General features: G+C 25.9%; 1 protein-coding gene across 12 annotated transcripts in view; it reads right to left on the bottom strand.

The window, feature by feature from the left end:
* Positions 1-254: 254 nt before the first annotated feature.
* LOC129607174 (protein PF3D7_1417600) overlaps positions 255-21280 on the bottom strand; it is a 61823-nt gene continuing 40797 nt past the window's right edge. For 5 of the 12 annotated variants that reach the window (XM_055517950.1, XM_055517951.1, XM_055517942.1 and 2 more), the window contains 7 exons: positions 21019-21054; positions 19059-19194; positions 18793-18913; positions 17810-17842; positions 17026-17078; positions 16765-16940; positions 9759-15014 (listed from right to left, as the gene is read on the bottom strand). In XM_055517950.1, coding sequence (XP_055373925.1) covers positions 9781-15014; positions 16765-16940; positions 17026-17078; positions 17810-17842; positions 18793-18913; positions 19059-19194; positions 21019-21054 — 5789 coding nt within the window. In that variant the 3' untranslated portion in view covers positions 9759-9780. Of the gene's footprint in view, positions 1347-1553; positions 1760-1822; positions 2030-2105; positions 2221-2468; positions 2800-8560; positions 8642-9758; positions 15015-16764; positions 16941-17025; positions 17079-17809; positions 17843-18792; positions 18914-19058; positions 19195-21018; positions 21055-21280 lie in introns of those variants that run through there. The other 7 variants (XM_055517952.1, XM_055517944.1, XM_055517949.1 and 4 more) reach the window with 5 other exon arrangements.

The raw sequence follows: 21280 nt of genomic DNA, 5'->3' as shown, positions 1-21280 counted from the left end.
TTATTATTGTTTTCATTTTGTTGATTTTTGTTTATTTAAGATTTTATTAAATATAATGTTAATATAAACTATATTTTTTTAATATCATTTAAAAAATATATATATTATATTTTAAACAATATCAATTTACTAATTTCATCTTGTTATTGTTAATGATTTATTTAATTATAAATTTTTATAACGAAAATCCTTAAATTTTTTTTCTATCGCAAAAGATGAATGAGTTAGGCAAGAATTTCAGATTTATATCATTAAACAAAAAAAAATAGCTTCAAAGTCATTATTAATTTTAAGAAATGTACATATAAGTATTCATATGAATATATATTTTATGTATGTATATAAAAGTTTAATATATTGGTTAATAAAAAAAAAAAAATAAAATATAAAAAAAAATTTATTTGGGAAATTATGACTAGTAATGTCGAACAACTTCATTCCTATTTCTTTTCTTCTTTCTTTTTTTTGAAACATTAGGTGTTTTTTAAATATTTTTATATTTTGTTCATTTAATTTACTTTAAAAATAATTTTTTTCTTTTTTTGTTATAAATAAATTAACATTTTATTTAAAATTTTTGCACAATGCCATTTGTTTACGAATATGTATATGTATGTATATAATAATATGTATATTTTGTATAAATGTAAAATTTAAAATTTTGTTTGACAAGCGGGTTTTTTCTTTTTTTTAATGTATTTAATATTATTGTATATATATAAATAACAAATAAATATTTATAATTTTTAAAATAAATATTTTTTTTTTGCATTTTTATTAAATTAAAGTACTGACAACATATTTTAAAATAAAAATAAAATTAAAAGAAAAGAAAAAGAGAGAGAAAGAGGGAGGGAGAAACGATTACACGAAAAAAAAAAACAAACAAGGACAGTGATCAACTTTTTTTGTTTACGACGGAAGTTGATGAATTTTTAATTACATTCTAAATATGTATATATGTATGTATACATATATTAAAAGAAAATTTTAAATAATCTTTTTAGAATTATATTCATTTAAGTATAAGATCCAAAAAATTTATAAATCACAAGAATTTAACAAATAAAATTTAAAAATATTTAGAACAATTACTTTTAATCTATTTTTTAAATTTTACATATTTGGATCTTATGATTTTTTGCTTTTTTTTTGTTTTGTTAACTTAATTGTACAATTAAACTCTTTCAACATAGTTTCCAGGGAAAGTTCCAAAACATCCAGTACGTTGTGATGTACCAACATACCAACCATCGTCACATTTTTCTAAAACATGAATTAAATCACCTTCTAATAAATCTAATTCGTCATTATTTTGTGGACGATATTTATATAAGGCACGATATCTAAAATTAAAAAAAAAATTAAATATTAATTTTAATTTATTACTACTAGCTACATATAACGATAATTATTTAATAACAAGTACCAATATATTTTAATTTTTGCAACATTTGTTAATTTGTTATTCAATTATAATTCCATTAATTTTTTTATTAATAGAAGAATACAATTTTCATAGTATTTATAATTTTATATATACTCGTACTTACACTATTGGACGTGTATCGGTATCAACATGAAGTTCTCCAATTTTATGATGATCTTTTTGATTAAAACCATTTGGTAAATTTCTATTTGCCATACTTTGAATTTCGCTATTAATAGTTGTGCGTAATTGTTCAACTGATACAGTATTGTTATTAATATTATTACATGATAATTGATCGTCAGTTGATGCACCAATATCAGTTAAAACCTTTATAAACATAAAAAAAAATGAATAATATTCATTTTAAAAAAATTCTAACATTTTACTAACTTCAACGTATGAAACAGGGAAAATTCCTTTACGATTGGCAATTTTTCCTTCAAACCAATTTTCATCAACTCGTCTGGTTAAAGTTACTAATTCACCTTTATTCAATGATAATTCTACTGCAGACTGTGCTTGAAAATTGAATTTAGCTCTTGCTTGACCTTCTGTTGATTTTTTTAATGGTTTTCTGACACCATCTTTAGCAATAATCTTTTTTTTTTAATATAAAAAAAGAGAATAATTTCATATGGTTTACTGTCAAAATTATTGATATTATAATAATTACTTCTACATAATTTACAGGCATTAAACCAATGACACCATTAAGTTCACCTTCATACCAATTTGAATCTATTTGTCGTCTTATATATATGTAGTCGCCTTTTTTAAAACTTAATTCCCTGAAATAATTTCAATAAATTTGCTTTTATATTATTTGATTTTTAATTAAATTAATATTTTAACTAAATTATTACTATTACGATACTTGTAAGATAAGAAGGGCCTAACAGGAACACAATGAAAAACAAACCGATATTTCAAACAATGAAATTCAGTGTGGAAAAGAGAAAGGAATAAAAATATTTTGATATTAAATTGACTAAGGTTGGTGTAGTATAAGGTTAAAAATTTTTAAATTAATAATTACCGAGATGATTCTCCATTAAAATTGAATAAAGCTTTTGCAACAGTTTTTGGTCCTTTAATTGGTTCAGGTAAATCCGCATTAAATTCATCATATCTGTTTAATGGTATTGGTGATTTTTGAGTTGGTATATAATTATCAGTATGCCTTCGTTTATTCATATCTTGTAATTCTTGTAAATATTTTCTTCTTCTTTCTTCCTCATAAATTTTTGTCATAGATTCAGCTTGTTGGCGTGCTAACTCTTCATCTGGTATAATATCTTTACATTCATAACGTATTGGTGTTTTATAATGAATATTTACATCACCCTCATAATAACGATATGGAGATTCTGCAATGTATTTAATACGGTATAAATAAATTTTTGTGTAAAAATAGTATTTTCATATTATATTGTATTACAAAAATATTCATGACATACATATATATTATTTATGTTATTATTATTTGATATTTTAAGAATTTAGGTATATATGTAGGTATATATAAAATAAAGGCATAGAAATATAAAAATAGAAAACTCAATATGCCAATAAAATAATGTAATTCTAGTAGATAAGTATATACATATGTATATTTTACCATTCTATATGTTTTGTTAACCTGATTACTATTTTTGCTTATTGATTTGGGCGTGCTAATTATTTATTTATTATTATTATCTAATGTAGACATTAATGTATATAAATTTTATGAATTTGTAATACAAATTTTCTATTTTTTATAGAATTCTAGGTAGGATTTATAATAGATGAAAACATTGTGTATATTGTTTTATTGTATATAGTTCACGTCATTCACAATAGCGCTGCTTTAAATTAGAAAACTTAATATTCAGTAGCGCCCTTCAGAAAAGTAGCTTGTTGTGTAATTAAATTCTTCTTCTATATTGCATTATAAACTACATACAATATTCACAATGATGAAAATGTAGATTAACTTTAAAATACATACTTTTTTTTTATTTTAAATAATTTTTAAAAAACAAAAATTAACACTCTATGATTACTTCGACAATTTGAAAACGATTTCAAGATTTTATTATTTATATGTATGTAGATAGAGAATAAATTTTGAACTAAATTCTGAAATTTTATACTTTTCATTGTTTATTGTTCGGATATAGCTACGTTCTTACATATTATAATATTAATCATAATTACGTATATGATTCATAATTGGTTTTTATTACAATAAAAACAGTCTTTTTCTTACTAAAAATTTATTCCATTGTTTGCATGTATGTATGAAAAATTCATTAACCAAACTTCCAGTTATAAGAATGGAAAATCAAAGTGAAACAATTTAAAGTTAACTACTAGAAGGCGGTTAACGTATGTAGAATTTTGGGAAGAAGTGTGGAAAACCAAAAGCTTGCTACATAATTTAATTATAATTAAATAAATAACTTTAGCAGAATATAAGAATTAAATAATTAATTTTTAATATAAAATTTTAAATAAAATCACATTTTATATTTGATAATTAATTGTAATTATGTAGTTACATATAGTAATGTAATTTATTAAGATTTTAAAAGATTTAATTAGATTTTAAAATAACATATACATATATTAAATCAAATACTAATTATTTTTTGCTTCATAATAATTATGTATACCTATTATGTATTAAAATTTAATGTAAAGGAAAGCACTGAGCTCTGTTTAATTAGAAATTTTAATTTATTTTCGTTTCTTATTTTAATTTTTTGTCCAAAAATATTTTACATGCATTTCATACATTTTATATTTTGTTTTTTTAGTAAAGTACTTATTAACAATCAGAACAACATTTCTCTTCTATAAGTAATTCAATTAAGTATAATGGAATTAAAAAAAAACAAAGTTAATTAATAATTTTCGATTATATACAAAATGTATGTATGTATGTATAGAAAAATTTGTTTATTATTATATAAAAACCCTTTTATTATTTGATATATTTAAAAATGTTATAATTTTTCACTTTAGAAATATTTGAATGATAAGTGTACGTTGTATAACTTTAATTTTAACTGAATGAGATTACAAAATGTGCATGTTTTTGTATAAAATACTGTTAAAAAAAAAAGAAAACATAACATAATCGGCGATAATATTGATTTTCTACCCTTTTTTTCTTCTTTTGAATATTACAAATTATGCATATAATATATTTATGTATATACATAATATGTAAGTGTATGTAAATGTAAAATTTTTACTATAGTAAAATGTATTAATATTATTGTATTTTTTTTCCATTTTATTTTAACATGTCAATGACATGCTATCGCAGTATAAAATTAAGTTACAATTAACAATCGAATTTATTTTGTTTCATAATCGTCATTTATCAAACTTAAGGAATTTTATGGAATGAAATGACGTGTAACAGAAAATATATGTATAATATCCTTGTTTTTGCTTTTTAATTATAATAATGACAGATTATTACAATGATAAACTATTTGAAGTTTAGTTGGAAATTAAAATTTTTCAAAATAATTTGTTAAAATTTTGGGAATAATAATTATAAAAATTATTTGAGTTTGTGAATTTCTAATGATTGTGAATTATTTTGATGTATTTATTATTTTTTTTTCAATTGGAATTTGGTTTTTTTTTAATAACAATTTTTATAACTTTTATGATAATTATGTGGTTTAATTTTATATTGAATACTTTTATGTATGTAAATATTATCAGTTTTGTGTATTATTACGTATGTTCATAATTTGCAATTCAGTATATATTTGAATTTGTTATACCATAAAATATTCTCTGTATAACTTTTGTTAAAAATATACATAAACAATAATTAAGTTTAAATAAAATTTGAAGATGTAGTTATTTTAACAAATATATAATGTTTAAGTTGCCAGTAGTATGTATACAATTGGTATATGGTATATTTTAAAATATTTGAAATAATACTAACGATTTAATCGTTTATTTCCAATTAATAGGGGTAATGTTGCTCCAATAGAATATTGATTAGCTAAATATTTTTTACGTTGTTCTGGTGATGGTGTATAGGGTAATCCATGTGTATTTGTTCTTATTGTATAAAATATATTACTATTATTATAATCATTTATATTTGAATCAACAAGATTATTACGACTAAACCATAAAATTTTACCACAATTTTCAATATCACAATTTGTATGCACTAAATTTGGTAAAGATTTATTAAATTCTGAATTTGAATAATATGAATTTGATGGTTTTGATCTTATAAAACCATCAATGTCTTTAAAATGATATTGTGGTTGCTGTTGCACTTGCTGTTGTTCATATTTATCAAATTCATAAAAATTGTTGTTATTATTATAATTTTTATAATAATAATTTGGTAAATATGAATTTGATATATTGTCGTCATAATAAATATTTTGATTATTTGTATATGAAAATCCAGAATTTTGATAATTATTTGATATGTTCATTTATTTTAGGTAAGTTATTTATATTGAATAAAAATAAATTGAATAATGAATATTATTAATTATTAATACCAATATAGTATTAATAATATTATTGTTCGTAGAATAATGTTTACTTCTATGTTGTTGTTTAGTCAATGATATGAAAGCGGAAACTATTAGGAATTTTCATTTTATTTACAAAACAAACCTAAGAAACCTTTAGTTTTATGTTTTCTTTCAGCTTTTATTTTTGTTTCAATAGCAAAAATAAGAATTAAAAGTGGTAAAATTACGTAAATAAAAAGAAGACGTACATATTTATAAATATACGAGTACATATGTGCTTTTATTTTTTTTTAGAATATTGGATTTATTGTGGATGGAATTAGGGTGATCCAAGAGAAATTATTTTGATATTCATTTGCGTAATTTTTTTGTTAAGTTTTTGTAAGAAGCACAAATTCTAAGAGTCAATGATTTCTACAATGTTACTTTTACATTCTATTATTAATAAAAAATTATAAGATTTTTTAAAATTTCATACTTTTTTTGATGGTAATAAAATTCTTATTATTCTTAATAAAATCCTAGCATTATATTGATTATTTAATAAGTATTAAAATAATTTTATTCTCCATGAAATTTTGGGAAATTTCATAGAGTTTATTATGTTCCTCACTTCAGGTCTTAAAAGTAGAGAAATATAATATTAGTGAAATCCGATAGAATATTTGCATAAATTTTTGGAATTTGGTATAGACCTAAATTTTATTGCTTAAATATTCAAAATCCCCATTGCATCAAAATATGGTTCAAAAAATGTTAAGAAAATAAAAAACCTTCAAACTTAATTTACTAAAAGACATTTTTTTTCTATCTATACGTGGAATTTTACCTATATACGACAAAATTTACGGTAACTTTTACCATTTATTTTATTCAAATATATATTGTAGCAGTTAAAATTTTTTTGAATAAGCAATTATACCTCAAATTTATCTTTTACTTTCTTTTTTTCTGAATAATTAGTATTTTTTCTAGCAAAAATATTAAATACTATGGAAAACAAGAATATTTTCGCATCAAGCTAATAGTGAGCATTAATCCTTTCATTGCAAATGTTGTTTAGACTGGATATATACCTACATATTTTAAAAGCAAATATTTTTCACATACTACTATTTTTGGAATGGGTAAACGATAAACAATTATTATAAATAAGGTTGTGATGCATATAACAATATCATTACAAATATTATTAAATTTGAAATACTGAATTTATTTATTTGATTAATTTATTTTTGTAATCTTCTCTTAATATTTGAATTTTAGACAGGTCATTGCCAACTTCCTATATAAGATATACCGATAAAATCTACATAAATAAAATTTGTTTATTACGAAAAAATAATTAAAAATAATAAATTATTAATTATTTGATATTTTTGTAAAATCGATTTTGCAAGGGTTAAAATTTGCTGGTATTTTCCTTTAATAAATATATTATAGCAGCCGTGCAAGGATCACGCGCACGTTATTTCACAAAAATTTTCTGTATGTAACCTTTATGTTATTTTTTTTCTTTTGTGGTTATGTATTATTTTATAACTAATGCAAATATAGCTGATACGTTACGATGAAAACCAAAATTAAATTCACAAACAACACATATAATGTTGAATTTGAAATAAACGAATGTATATAGACAACATTGTTCTTGTCTTTTGGCATTGGAAAACTATAAAAAAGATATATAGGTATGTATATATGTACAAATGTGTCTAAATTAAAATTTGTAAATTGTATAGACGCTTGCACTATGTGTAGTGGGTGTTCTTTTTTTTTTTTGATAATTTTTTCGTTCAAATTAGTTGCGTTTGTCAAAATGTCATCTTATTTTTTACCATTTTGTTTTGCTGAAAATACCACCGCAACAAAATATAGTTATTTATCAGTATAGTTTAACAGTATTGAAGCACATTTTTATTTTGTTGCAAATAAACTAAAGTTTTTAAAATAAAAAATTACTTTGAAAAGTGCGTGCCGTTTTGAACACGAAACTGCTATTAAACGGCGTACCGAAAAAAAATCTTCCGCCTCAACAAAGTTGTGCGCTATTGAAACTTTGGAAATTGGAACTTATACGCAATTTCAAAGGCCTTACTCTTAAAGCCTGATTTGGAGTAAGGCTGTATTTACAATCAATATTTGTTTTAATTTCTCCGTTAATGGTTCAAGTTATTTACATACATGATCTGCAGAATAAGTGGATGAAGATGAGAATTTAAAATAAATTTTATGGTATATCACCTAATACGAAATGCAAATTGAAATTCTAAAGTAGTTTTACAACAAAAAACAGGAAATGAACAGTACAATTTCAATGAACGAGAAGTTTTGAAATCAAAATATGTAATAAGAATATATGTATAAGCAATTTGCTATCAAAATAAAGGTGCAAAATTGTGAGAACACTTAAACCAAATAATGTAATATAAATTTTGTGATGAATTTTTGATTAAATGCTTTTCTCACCTGTTCTTTTTCACTAATTTACAGTATATTTTTTATTTTAATGAATTTTTTCATTAAATTTTTTGGACACACTGGAGGAGAAAAGGGTTCTCCACTATGAAAACGAATTTTTATTTTTTAAATTTTTGTTTTGTTCTTTACTTACCACCATTAGGAATTTTTCCATTTTCAATTGGATTGTTATCATCATATGAATTAGAGGGCGCACTTTGTGCAACATCAAATTCTGTGGTATAGCACAAAAAGAATATAAAAAAGACTTTTTTTTGTATATAGCGTTTGGCTTACACTAAAAGCTTTCTTGTTTTTCTATTTTTTTAAAGCTTTTTTCATCATTATACGTATACCCCCATGTAATAATAAAGCACATATAATTATACTTAAGAGTAGCAGTTATAACCATTTACGTATGTATATAACAAACAATGCATTACAAAATTCTTTTTACCTTATAATACAACAAATTTATCCATTACTCTTATTTTATTTAGCGTACTTAGACAACTTATACACATATTATGCATAACGGTATTACATTCCCTTAAGCTCTACATTATATTGTTATAATTATATGAATAACAAAAAAAAAAATAATAGAATACATGTATGAATGTATGTATGTATTTACAATATTCCTTTAGAAAATATATAAAAGTTAAATGTTTTTTAATGAATGATGATAATGAATTACATAAGTATATGAAAAAGCTTTTACCAAATAAATTACGCCTGATGTACTGCAATTGTCAAGTTGGCGAGTTTTTCTTTTGAACATCAGCACTAACAGAGTAAATAAATTCAAACTCTTATTCATTTCGTAAAGCGGAACCTACACTTTCAGGGCTCATAAGTACATATATTTTAGGACTTTCAAAACACATTGAAGAACGTTAATAATTTTCGATTTTCTGTTCTGATTAAAGTATGACATAATGAGTGTTCCAAATTAAAGAGAAAGATATGTCAATATCATCTATGGAAATTTTTCAAATTTTTTTAAATTATTTGGTTTGTTTTCCACAATTAACATTTTAAACACAAAATTTATTATAGATGGAAAACTTGAAATCACTGTTAAATAACTTTTCACTCATGCGGTACTGCATTTTAAAGAGATTTGGTTTATGCTTTGATTGCCATTAAATTACAATAAGCACAGTTCTTATAATTTTCTTTCAGTTTTAAAATACTATTTGAAATAAATTCACATTTCAATTCCAATGTGAAATATCAACTTTCTGAAATAAAGATCTTTATCATATATAAGTGTGTGTTTTTATTTCTGAAATTAAAACGTGCAAAGATAACATTTCATATTGTGCAAAAAGTTTGAAAACATAATAAAGACGTGCATAAGATTTTGTTTTAACCTTTTTTCACTGTATATCGTTGTTGAGCTTTCAAATCGTTTTCATCATCAATAGGTACATAACGTGCTTTCGGACGATGCTTTGAAGGATCAAAATCTTGATTTGCGAAAATATCAACCTTTTTACGACTTCTTGGCGGTGAACATGATGTTGGACGTTGATGTTGAATTATTTTTTTCTTTGGTTTATTATTAAATGAATCATGTTTTGGATATTTATGAGCTATCCAATCACCAGATAAATGTGATGAAATATCACGTAATTCACTTATGTCAGGGCTCGAAGAATATATTTGTGAATATGGACTTCTTTCGGGTGACTCGAATTTGTAGCGAATACGATCAAATTCCCCAGATGGTAATTTTGCATCATTTTTTGGTATTGGACTAGGTGTCGCGCTCTTTCTTGGAATTTCTTGTTTTAATGCGGCAGTTTTACTAATAATATCTATATGAGGCATCATACGATCATCACGTTTTTTTGAAATTTTCGGTATAGGTGAAATTGATTTTTTACGTTCCTTGGGACGACCCCTAGCAATGGAGTTTTTTGTTTCAAATTTATGCGTTATGTGTGAAACATCACCGCGGCGATATTGAGATTTCCCTTCAAATTTATTGGCAGTATTTTCATTAGGTTTAGGTATTTTAAGATCTGGATCACTATGTGATTTTTTCAATTGTGATTCCGAAATTTCAAATTTTTCTTTTATACTGCGAACATCTTTAAATTGACAGCAATCAATTGAATTAAATTGATGATGCTCATGTATATCTACAGGAGAGAATTGTTCATGGTGCTGAATAACATTGCATTCACGAAAATTTGGGTCTAAAGATAGACACTGCTCGGTATAAGACTCATATGAACAGCTTTCATCTGGGGGTGGCGGAGGCTGAGGTAACCGAAAATTTACACGTGATGTTTCAGTTTCACCAAATATTTCTTTAAGGTCAGATACAGAAGTACTGAACTCCCGATGGTAGTTTATTGATGTAACGGGTTTTTCAATTTGTTGTTGCTGACGTTTTCGATCTTTGATTTTACTTTCTATTGCTTTTAAAATTTCTTCTTCATCAGGGGAGGAATCTTCGCGTGCATGATAAATTGTTTTAGGCGGTTCTTCCATTTTTTTTTCTTCAAAGTATTTGATGGTCGTTTTTATATCTTTTGTTGTTGGCTGGTCATTATGAATGACTGTAATTTTTGAGGCTTCTGACGCACTTGATTCCGTATATTTTCCATGACCGCAACTTGATCCCGGGGACATAGTTTCTTTTTCGGTATTTTTAGATGTTTGTGTTCTTTGAAATTCTGAAGAGGTTTTTATACTATTGCTAGAGTTACTTTTGCTTATGACTGACTTTGTTGATTCAGCAGGGCTATAACGTTTTTGCTTCGCTTCTTTTCTTCTTAGAACTGGTTCAAGTAACTCTTCCTGTGTAATAGAAGAATTACATCGAACTATGAGTGGTCCTGGAGGTTCTTTAGTTATTTTATCGACTGTTATAACATAATTTTCATTTTTTTCTGGCCCCAAAGGAATTTTGTCACCAGATGTAGTACTGTATATTTCATTTAGTTGCTTTTTGATTGTATGCACTTGATCTTTTGATAGAGTGCTAACAAGTTTTTTGCTTAAACCCAAGCTTTCTACAGGCTTTGGTTTTTTTTTTAGAGCCCACCCTTTATCAGAACTATATTTTACTTCCATTGTTGTGGCCATATCTGCTACGGAACTTCCTCTCCAAAAGGGTTTATGTAAATCTTTTTTGGAATCGACTTCAAAGCTCTTCGGTTTTATTTCTGCGTTTCTCATTTTTATTTCAAAGTTGTCCCGAATATCTTCAACAGATTTTTCTTTACATCTTAGTCCACTATCGGTGTAATCTTTCCACTTCACGTCATCGATCTCCTTAGGACGAAATAAAAAATCCTTCTCTCTTTCGTCTTGTTTAAGTTTTTTTATTATATAACTTTTTTCTTTCTCAGCTTTTTGGTGCGCCCGAATTCTACGCCATTCGTCGAAATCTAATATTTCACCTTCTCTGCGTATAGGTCTTAAATCTGTAGCCGATGTTGCCTTTTCTAATTGACCATGCCGCTCAATATTTGAGTAGAACCGGTGTAAATCACTAAATTTTTCGGAATGTGCCAATTTGCAACGCCTCTCGTGACTTTCTAATTCATTTAAAGAGCTTGCGCTATGAGAAAGCTCACTGCAGTAGTAAAGACCCCGTTTGGAACGGTCATCTGCACTGCTCAAACTACTAGCACGAATAATTTTGGCTGATTCAGATTTTTGAACTGTTTGAATGCGTCGCCTAGAGGGAGACACGAACTCCCTACTTCCCGTCATGGTTACATGAATTTCATCGTCATAGTCTGTAGACTCAATATTTACATATCTGGTTTGATCGTCTGGTGTGTATGGAAATGAATGACGGTTTTGTCTAGTACGCACTTCTCGAGTGGGTGAAAATGGTCTGCCTTTTCTCCTTTGCAAGTTATCAGATTGGTAACTACTAGACTGATCTATGGGTCTGCCTGGAAATATTCGAACTTCCCGAGTCGGGGAAAAAGAATCCCTTCGCTTTTTTTGTTTTTGAATTTCTATTGGAACATACGATTGCTTAATTGATGGACACACTCGAGTTTCCCTTGTTGGAGAAAAGGAATCATCTTTCACGGCCCTTGAAGGAAAAGACGGAGAATAGGATAGGTTTTCTATTGGATTAGTTCTGATTTCTCTTGTTGGCGAAAATGATTTATCTCTGGGTTTCGATCGTCTTGGAATTGTGGCTGCGTATGAATGATGCTCCTTTGGGGAAATTCGCACTTCACGAGTGGGTGAGTAATCATTTGATTTTGATTTGGTAGTAATGGCAGTTCCGTAGGAATGAAATTCTTTAGGTGAAATACGCACTTCACGTGTAGGCGAGTAATCAGGTTTTACTGTGTTTTTTATTATATTAGAATACGAATGACCTTCCTTGGGCGATATCCTTATTTCCCGTGTTGGGGAAAATTTAGATTTTGAAGTTTTATCATGAAAAAATTGGTTGATGGAACATGATCTTCCAAGAGGTCTAGATCTACGAACTGAAGTTAAAACTTCTTCTTGATCAACACGAATTTCTCTTGTAGGTGAAAATTCTTTTCTAGTTTTTGATCTGACTGTTTTCAATGATCCATATGGCATATATGAATGCTGAGTATCTTCAAGTGGAATGCGAACTTCAGGACTAGGGGAGAATGACTTTTTTCTAATTATCTGAGGTGGAGGTGAATATGATCGAATTTCGTCGGGGTCTACACGAATTTCTCGTGTTGGTGAGAATTCGCGCTTTTGTTGTGACGCAAGTGGAGGATGTGTTGGTGAAAAGGATCTACTGTCTTTCGGATGGATCCTAACTTCCCTTGTTGGTGAAAATGATTTTCTCTTAATTTCCTTGCATTTCTCCATTTTTACAGCATTACTATCGTCATAATAAGGCAAATCATGTTCAAATTTTGATCCTGATTCAGTGCGAGTTCGTTTTGTGAATTCCAATTCAAGTTTTTCATGAACTTCGCATTCGTCATCCTTTTTTAAATTATCATCACTAACTTGATGAATAGTTCTTAATTTGGTGGAAACTTGTTGGGTTTGTTCTGATGCTGAGTTTTGACCTTCCCGCCTGTATGTGGGACTTAAGCTTCTTGATTGATATGATACAAATTTTGAGGAAGAAATTGGTTTTTTCTGCGTTAAATAACGGCCTGTAAATAATATAGGCCTATCAGATTTCTCAGAAAAAGTATTGAAATATCTAGCTCGTTCTTGTACGGACGCAGTCGGTTGTAAATCAAATTCTTCGTCCTCATATGTTATACTTGAATCATGCAAAAATAAGTTTTGAAAGAAAGCATTGGATGGTCTATTCGTTTCCGGGTGTAATTTTTTTAAACCAGTGCTGGTTTCTGATTTACTAAAACATTGAGCGACTTTCTTTAAAATATTGCCGTCTGTGCTTTGAATCATAGGAGGTGGCGGAGGAATTTGCTTCATAGAAGGTTCGTGGGATTTAGATCGTGTTGAAGTGATGGGTTTGCGCAAAATTTTCTTTGAACCAGTTGAATCAATTGAATATGTTGAATTACTTCTGGCTAAACTTAAGTTAGACGTACTTGTTGGGGCTGTTGTCTTTGATGCCGACTTGCTTATTTTATTTACCGTAAGCTCCCTAGGTTTATATGGAGTATGTGATATCTTATATTCCCTAGATATAGAAACTGAAGTTTTCGGGACGTTTGAATGATATTTACTGTGTATTTTATCAACACAGCTTAATTTCTTTTTAATAGAAGAAAGGGATTGCTGAAAAGTTGATGTAGGCTTGGAGCATGTTGAATAAACAGTTTTGGGTACAGATTTGCTGCGTGCTAATGGGTGTATATGGGCATAACTTTGTACAGCTTTAACTACTTCATCAGGTGATTTTAAACTGGGGTCCTTAAGAATGTTTGTGCTAGATGCAAAACTACGTTTGCACAATGGCAGTGTTTCTTCAAGTCTTTTCTTTTCAACGGCAAATGCGCGTTCTTTTGATATACTTCGGCCAAATGCAATTGGACTCGGACTAGATTGACGTAAGCTTGTTAGCCTTGATGTTGGACGACTCGGTGGGCTAATTGATGTACTAATACGAACCGAATGAGGTCTAATATAAGCCCTTGAGCGTGAGTTGTCACCGGATAATGGACCATTTATTGTTGGTATTTTATTTTCTTTTGTTTGAAATTTTGATGTCAAAACTGATGTTATTGCCCCGGTAGATTTAGATCTTGTGGGATGTTGTAAAATTGATTCACGTTTTCCATGTTTACGAAGTGTTATAGTACCGAATTTATTTGCTTGAGGTTCGTATTCTGTTTTATTACCCGTATGAAAACATGAATAATGTCGATCAGATGGATTAGGGGGTTGTTTCCTAGTTTCCGAATAAGATCGAATTGTAGTGCTGCTTCGCGTTTTAGAAGAATTACGGTTTGGTGGTGTCGGGGGTGATATTATTGCTTTATTTTCATTCAATGTGGCACTTGAAGACGATAACATAGTATATGATTTAGAAGAAATTAATGATGAAGGACCAAGATTAGATCGTCGATCCATTTCGATGGGGTGATTGTAAACACGAATTTTAGTTAAAGTTGATGTAATTGGTAAATATTCTATAGTATTATTTCCTGAAAATATATAATAAATAACGAATGTCTAAAACTTTCTCTTCATGTTTTCTCAGGGTTAGCCAAATTAATATGTTGCTTGAGTTCCTTATTCCGTGAAAAAAAATTGTATAAGTTCACAACGTGTTTAATTTCTTGGTGTTCTTCAATACAACAAAAATCAATTAAAATTTTTTTTTGTTTAAGAAATACTTTCAAATTGCTTGATTACTTTCAAAAAATGTTGATTATATAAAATTACTCATTTTTTATACAGTTAGAGTGACTAATAATAATTGTTGTTTTAAAATAAGAACTTCATTACAAAAGCATTGGTTTTCAAATGAAATGAAAATGAAAAGTTATAGAACATCTAATACATGAATTCGCACTTTTTATTATTAAAGTTAAATTATGAAAATTAAAATGTTTTTTTTTTAATTCTATTTTATATAAATTCCGTTATTTTCTTTTAGAATGCAATTAAAAATGAAAAGTAAAGCTAGTATAAAATGTGATGGATGAGAGAGCAATATTAGTACTTTTTAAAAATAATTTCATTACCGCCAATTAACCATTAACTAAATGTATTAATTTTCAAAAAATTTACATACAATTGTAGTATATGAATTTAATAATAAAATGTACATACATATGTATGTATATATGTATATAAAAGTAAGTACAATATAAACAACTATATATGTAAACAACCCCATAAAAATTTTTAAGAGTCCAATGTAGAATCCAATATGATTTTGCTTAAGAAGTTTTAACAGCTGATCGATGAAATCGATTTTGGTTTTATCAGGTCCATATTAGATTCTAAATTTTTCTATGGGAGTTTATATCTCTTTGTTTATATTATTTTGGTAATATATGTATATGTGTAAATATAATGCTTCAAATATTATTAAGTGTTTGTTAAATATTATCGGAAAATTCCTTCTTAACCCTTAATTGCACTACATAAAATAATTTTTAAATAAACTGTTATATTATATATAATTATTAAAAAAAAAATTATGTATGTATTTAAAGTATGCTGCTCAGAAAAATATATTCATGTACATATTTACAAATATTTGAGGTTAGAAAAATTTTACACAACCCAATGTTTTTTTAATAAGAAAAGTTTAATTGCAATATTTTGTTTAGTTTAAAGTACATATATATATACAGAAGTAGTTTAGAATATATTGACATTAAGAAAAGAGAACAACTATAGAAAGGATTAAGTTATTTGGTTAAGAAACTGCTATTTTGTTTCTATGTGTTTCTCCGATTAGTTTTTTCAATTATATTTTTAATTTTATCTAAGAAAAGCGTTTCAAGTCATTCTTTTTACTTTTATACTCATAAATATATATTATGTGATATTTGAATAAAGAAAAATTCTTAAATCCAAAGAAAAAAGTAATGTATACATCACATTTAATAGTGTTTAACTGACAATTTCATTATGATATTGACGTTTTGTGATTCACAGAAGAGTTCACCATTAGAGTAACATTAATAAATGCAGTACAATCGCGAATCCCAATTTATTTAGGTAATGTTTTTTTTTTTATGGCATTTAATTTTTAATTAAAATTTAGTGTAATTTATTCTCCACAAACTTTTTAATAAATTATAAATCTCGAATTTCACTATTAAATGAGCTGCATACATCATAAAATATTAAAATTATTGATTTTCCCCATTACCATAAAAAAATTTATATATAAAAAACTAAAATGTTTTTTTATAACATAAATTTTGTTTAACTTACCTTTTGGTTTTTCCGGTGCTGGTTTTCTAAATCCTAATAATGGTGGTTCACCGCCGGCTTGTACACTGCGATAGGCTTGTTTTTGTTCAATTGGACTTAATGGTGATTGTAAATTTTGTTCTTTTTTACGGAATATTAAATTTGAGTCACTATCGTATTCGTGATCTTTCAGGGCCCTATATACATTATTAACAATTTTTTGGAATTAAACAAATAGTTTCATAGCATATACATATTATAAGTAGGAATATAGTTGATTACCTAGATAAATTTCCTTCAGAATAGTGGGGAGATAATTTTTGTTGTTCCCAATGCTGTAAAATAAAAAAGTTGATTATGCAACTAAAATATTTTACGTTCAATTAAATTTTTTTTTTACCAAATGCAGTCAAAGGGAAAGAAAGCAATAAACTTTGAAAAAGCGTTTCCGAATAGATGTCCAGAAGAAAATACATAATATTTTAAGTTTTCATGAACAACGCCATCATTCGTACAAGTCATGCAATTTTTTTCCAAACCTCTTTTTGAGACATTTCAATTTATTTATATAAGAGAATTTAAAAAGTATTTAAAAGTATTCGGAAAAGTTTTTCAAAATTTCTTGAAAAAAGGGATTCTACAAAGTCAAATATGAGAATAACGTTAAATAACAGTTTAATATACTATATTATTAGTTTACAAAGTTCTTCAGAAGTTAAAATAAAGTCACATTGGTTAAAAAAAATTAAATATTTTTGTTTGAAAAACAGGATGCCTTGTTATATAAAAGGTATACCAAAAATGTTTACAAAGATTTTTTTTTCACTTCTTACTCAATAGAAGAGCAAGAAATTTACAGCGTCTATAAAATTTTTAAGCATAAATCAATGTATTAAAATAAAACTTCCCATAACCGGATTAATTAGTTATAAATTAAAATATTATTTTTATTAACTTAAAATTGTTAATTAATATGTTCCTTTGTGTTTATATTTTGGCTAATTATATTTTAAATTGTAATAAATCAAATTTATTAAAAAAAAACAAATTAAACATTTTTGCATACCCCGTTAAAGATGTCCATGACTTCGTCCCACCACTAAAAAAAAATTTTAAAATATTTTTGCTTTTATTTTGGTGCAAATTTTTAAACTTTTTTATTTTTTGTATCAGCAAGAGTGTTTTTAAAATTAATAAATAAATTATTTAAAAAATATGAAAAAAACTGGTTCTGGTTTTCTCCTTTGCAATAACACAATAAAACAAAATGACAAAATCCAAACGTGTTTTCTTTTAATTTTTTGTTGAGATTTTTAATAAATTTTGAAATTAAGTTAAATTAATATTTTCACTTTTATTTTTAGGTTGATTTTAATTACATAAACCAAATTGGCGATCGAGAAGCAAAAACGGAGACGGAGACAAAAATTGGCAGATTAGTAAAATGTGAGCATATGGTTGCATAAAAGCTTTGTTATAGTTTGTCTGCTCATTATACAATTGAAAATAAACATTTTTATAATTTATGTGATTAGTGTTGATATTTTTGCTCAATTGTTCATATTTCTACAGACTTTCTAAGATTTTTGTGAGTTTTGATAGACTACTACAAATGTAAGAGCCGAATTTGGGTAGGTATGTACCAGAATTCTTTTAAGTCCACTTCAATAAGTTGTAATAAATTTTCTTTGTTTTAGATCTTCGTGTCATCTAGAAAATCATTACTTTTATTATACTAAGGTATTGCGAAAATAGAGGCTCATATTCTCAGTCATCAATATCAACTAATTTGCTTCCTAGAAATTCAAAATATATATACATATACTGAAGTTGGAAAATTATTTCACGTTAAAATATTGCCATTCGATTTCGTAATTATTTAACCAAAAAATTTTATTTGCAATTTATTTTAAATTGCGATTTTTCTTCTGTTATTCATTTTTTTGAGTATATAATGCTAGATATAAAACTTGTATAGCGTTTTCAATGAATTTGTTCGAGTAAAATTTGTGGAGAAAAAAACTCAAAATTGTTGAAAAAAAAACTCACATCTTTTCTCTCTTTTTCTGAAACAGATGAATGACCAGGTGTAAAATTTTCAATTTTTCCTGGTTGATTTTTGTATGGATCAGAGCCTGGTTTCACTGGGTTTGGTAATGTACCGTAGCTTCTGTTTTAAAAAAGAAAAAAATATTAAAAATTAAATCATATAAAAATATATTTTTAATTCAATATTTTGTGTGTATAAAAATCCTAGTTTATCAATTGTTAATTTATGTAAATTACATAATACTTGGAAACTGGTATATACATACCTTTCGTTTTGCGAGCTTGAAGCTGATATCGTTCGTGGTTTCCTTTCAACAGATCTATATTTCATACTAGAATAATCGGAATCATAATATGGTTCGGGCTCTGACATATACCCGTTCGATTTATATGAATAACGACCTAAAAACGATTTGACAAAAAAGTAAGCAAAATTAATTGAAAGAAATAAAAATAAAAAAAAAGAAAGAAAACTTTTGTTCTGTGAATATAAGTGAATGCAATTAATTATATAAGTGCTAGGCTATTTCAAGTGCTTTTTGCTAATTCAATACCCAACAAACACCCTTCACATTGTAATGATAAATTACGTGAATGTATGTATATATGTTCATATTTATTATTAGTGATATAGTGAAAATAAAAATAAGAAAAGCTGCAATTAATATTAGTGCTTTAAAAAGATCTTAAAAATTTACCTTAAAAAAATTTACAAACAACAATTTTAAAAAATAATAAATTTCACAAATAATAATGACAATTTAAAAATAGAGAGCGCTGCCAAAACAAGTTTTAATATTATATATTTACAAAGTAACATACATGTATACCTACATAGCATTTTATAACATTTAATAAAAATTTTAATTCATAATTTTCAAAAATTCAAAATTAGTCCAGTAAAAGTTCAATTTTTTGTACAATTAATTAGTCAGTGTAGTTTTTAACTATTATTCGATTAAGCGTTAATTATTTGATTGAAGAATCGCCATTCCAAATTTATAAATTTTGGTGGGTCAACTTCTTTTAATAATTATCGAAAAATCATAAATTTAATTAAAATTTTTGACATTGCATACGTATATTCTGTTTATATAAGAATTGATACGTAAATAAATACAATGTAGAAGCCCAATTTGACAGTAAAACGATTGACATTTTCTAAGCATTTTGAATTTACTGATAGGCTTTTTCGAAAATTATTATTTTATATTTTTGTTTGATTTAAAGTTTAAATATGTAACAAAAATGACAAAATTATTAAACAGACAAACATAATTGACTGACGTATAGTTCGTTGTATTTAAATTTTATATGTAAGTTGAATTTAATCTTTATTTTGTTAAAATTATATTTGACAAATGAATTTTTGAAATTAAGACAAGAATTTTGTGCAGTTAATTTTATTTCCAGTTGATAGAATACAACATCATTTTGATTGACATAATCAAAATATGACGTTTACTATTTTATATTCAAAAATTTTTTATATTTCAAATTGTTTTTCAAATAATTCAGGTGTCTCTTTCTTTAAGTATTCCCAAATCAAAGAAGTCCTTAAAAAGCTTTCAACAGTAATTATTTATTTAATTATTTAATTTTAATGTATAAGTAATTATTCTTATACAATATATATTTGTGTTAGTATAACATTTAAAATTTATATGAGCAAAGTTTTAAAGTGAAAAGTTTTAGAGAAAATATGAACTATATCTATCATGACTCTCCAAAATTTTATTAACGCAGTTGAGGATGCAGTTTACTTCTTCTTGGGTTTTTAGAAAATACTACAATTCTTTTTATTTAAAATTTACTTGTATACCAAAACATTAAAATTATATACCAGAAATTGTGGTACATATAATTACGCATACGTATATTTAAATAGGTATATACTTAAATACACAAACTTAATTTAGTGTTCATTTTTACCATGCTATACAATAAATAACAATATAGTAAATTATGATATCAGTATGTAAGTATGTAAATTGTTTACATAGTGTAAAAAATATACCTACATCCCTATGTATGGGAATTAGAAATTTTTAAACATGCACATTCTATATAAGTATATTTTTACTTAATTATAATGTAGACAAAAAATTATACAGTATACTAAGAAATACTACAAGCATATCAAAAAAATTAAAAAAAAATTAATTTTTATTTATTTAAATAAAATATATTATGTATGAAAAAAAAAAACAAAAATTTTTTCATCACCTTTGGGCGACTTGTAACGAATAACGATGCTTTCATCTGAAAAAATTTTTCATTGATTTGTCATTCAAATTTCCAAAGAAAAAAGAAAAAAGCGTTAATTAACTCCATTTTTAAATAAAGAAAAGTATGAAAGAAAAAGAAAGGGATAGAATATTAAATAAAAAAAGATACAAGGCGTAAAAAGTTTTTGTCGAAGTTCCAAATTCCAAATTATAAAAATTTAAAAATCTTTAAATCAAATTATTGTAAATTTTCGATATCT

This window comes from Condylostylus longicornis, unplaced genomic scaffold (genome assembly GCF_029603195.1).
Source record: "Condylostylus longicornis isolate FDR11 unplaced genomic scaffold, ASM2960319v2 ptg000027l, whole genome shotgun sequence".
Taxonomy (NCBI): domain Eukaryota; kingdom Metazoa; phylum Arthropoda; class Insecta; order Diptera; family Dolichopodidae; genus Condylostylus; species Condylostylus longicornis.
This window is presented reverse-complemented; position numbering and strand designations above follow the sequence as displayed.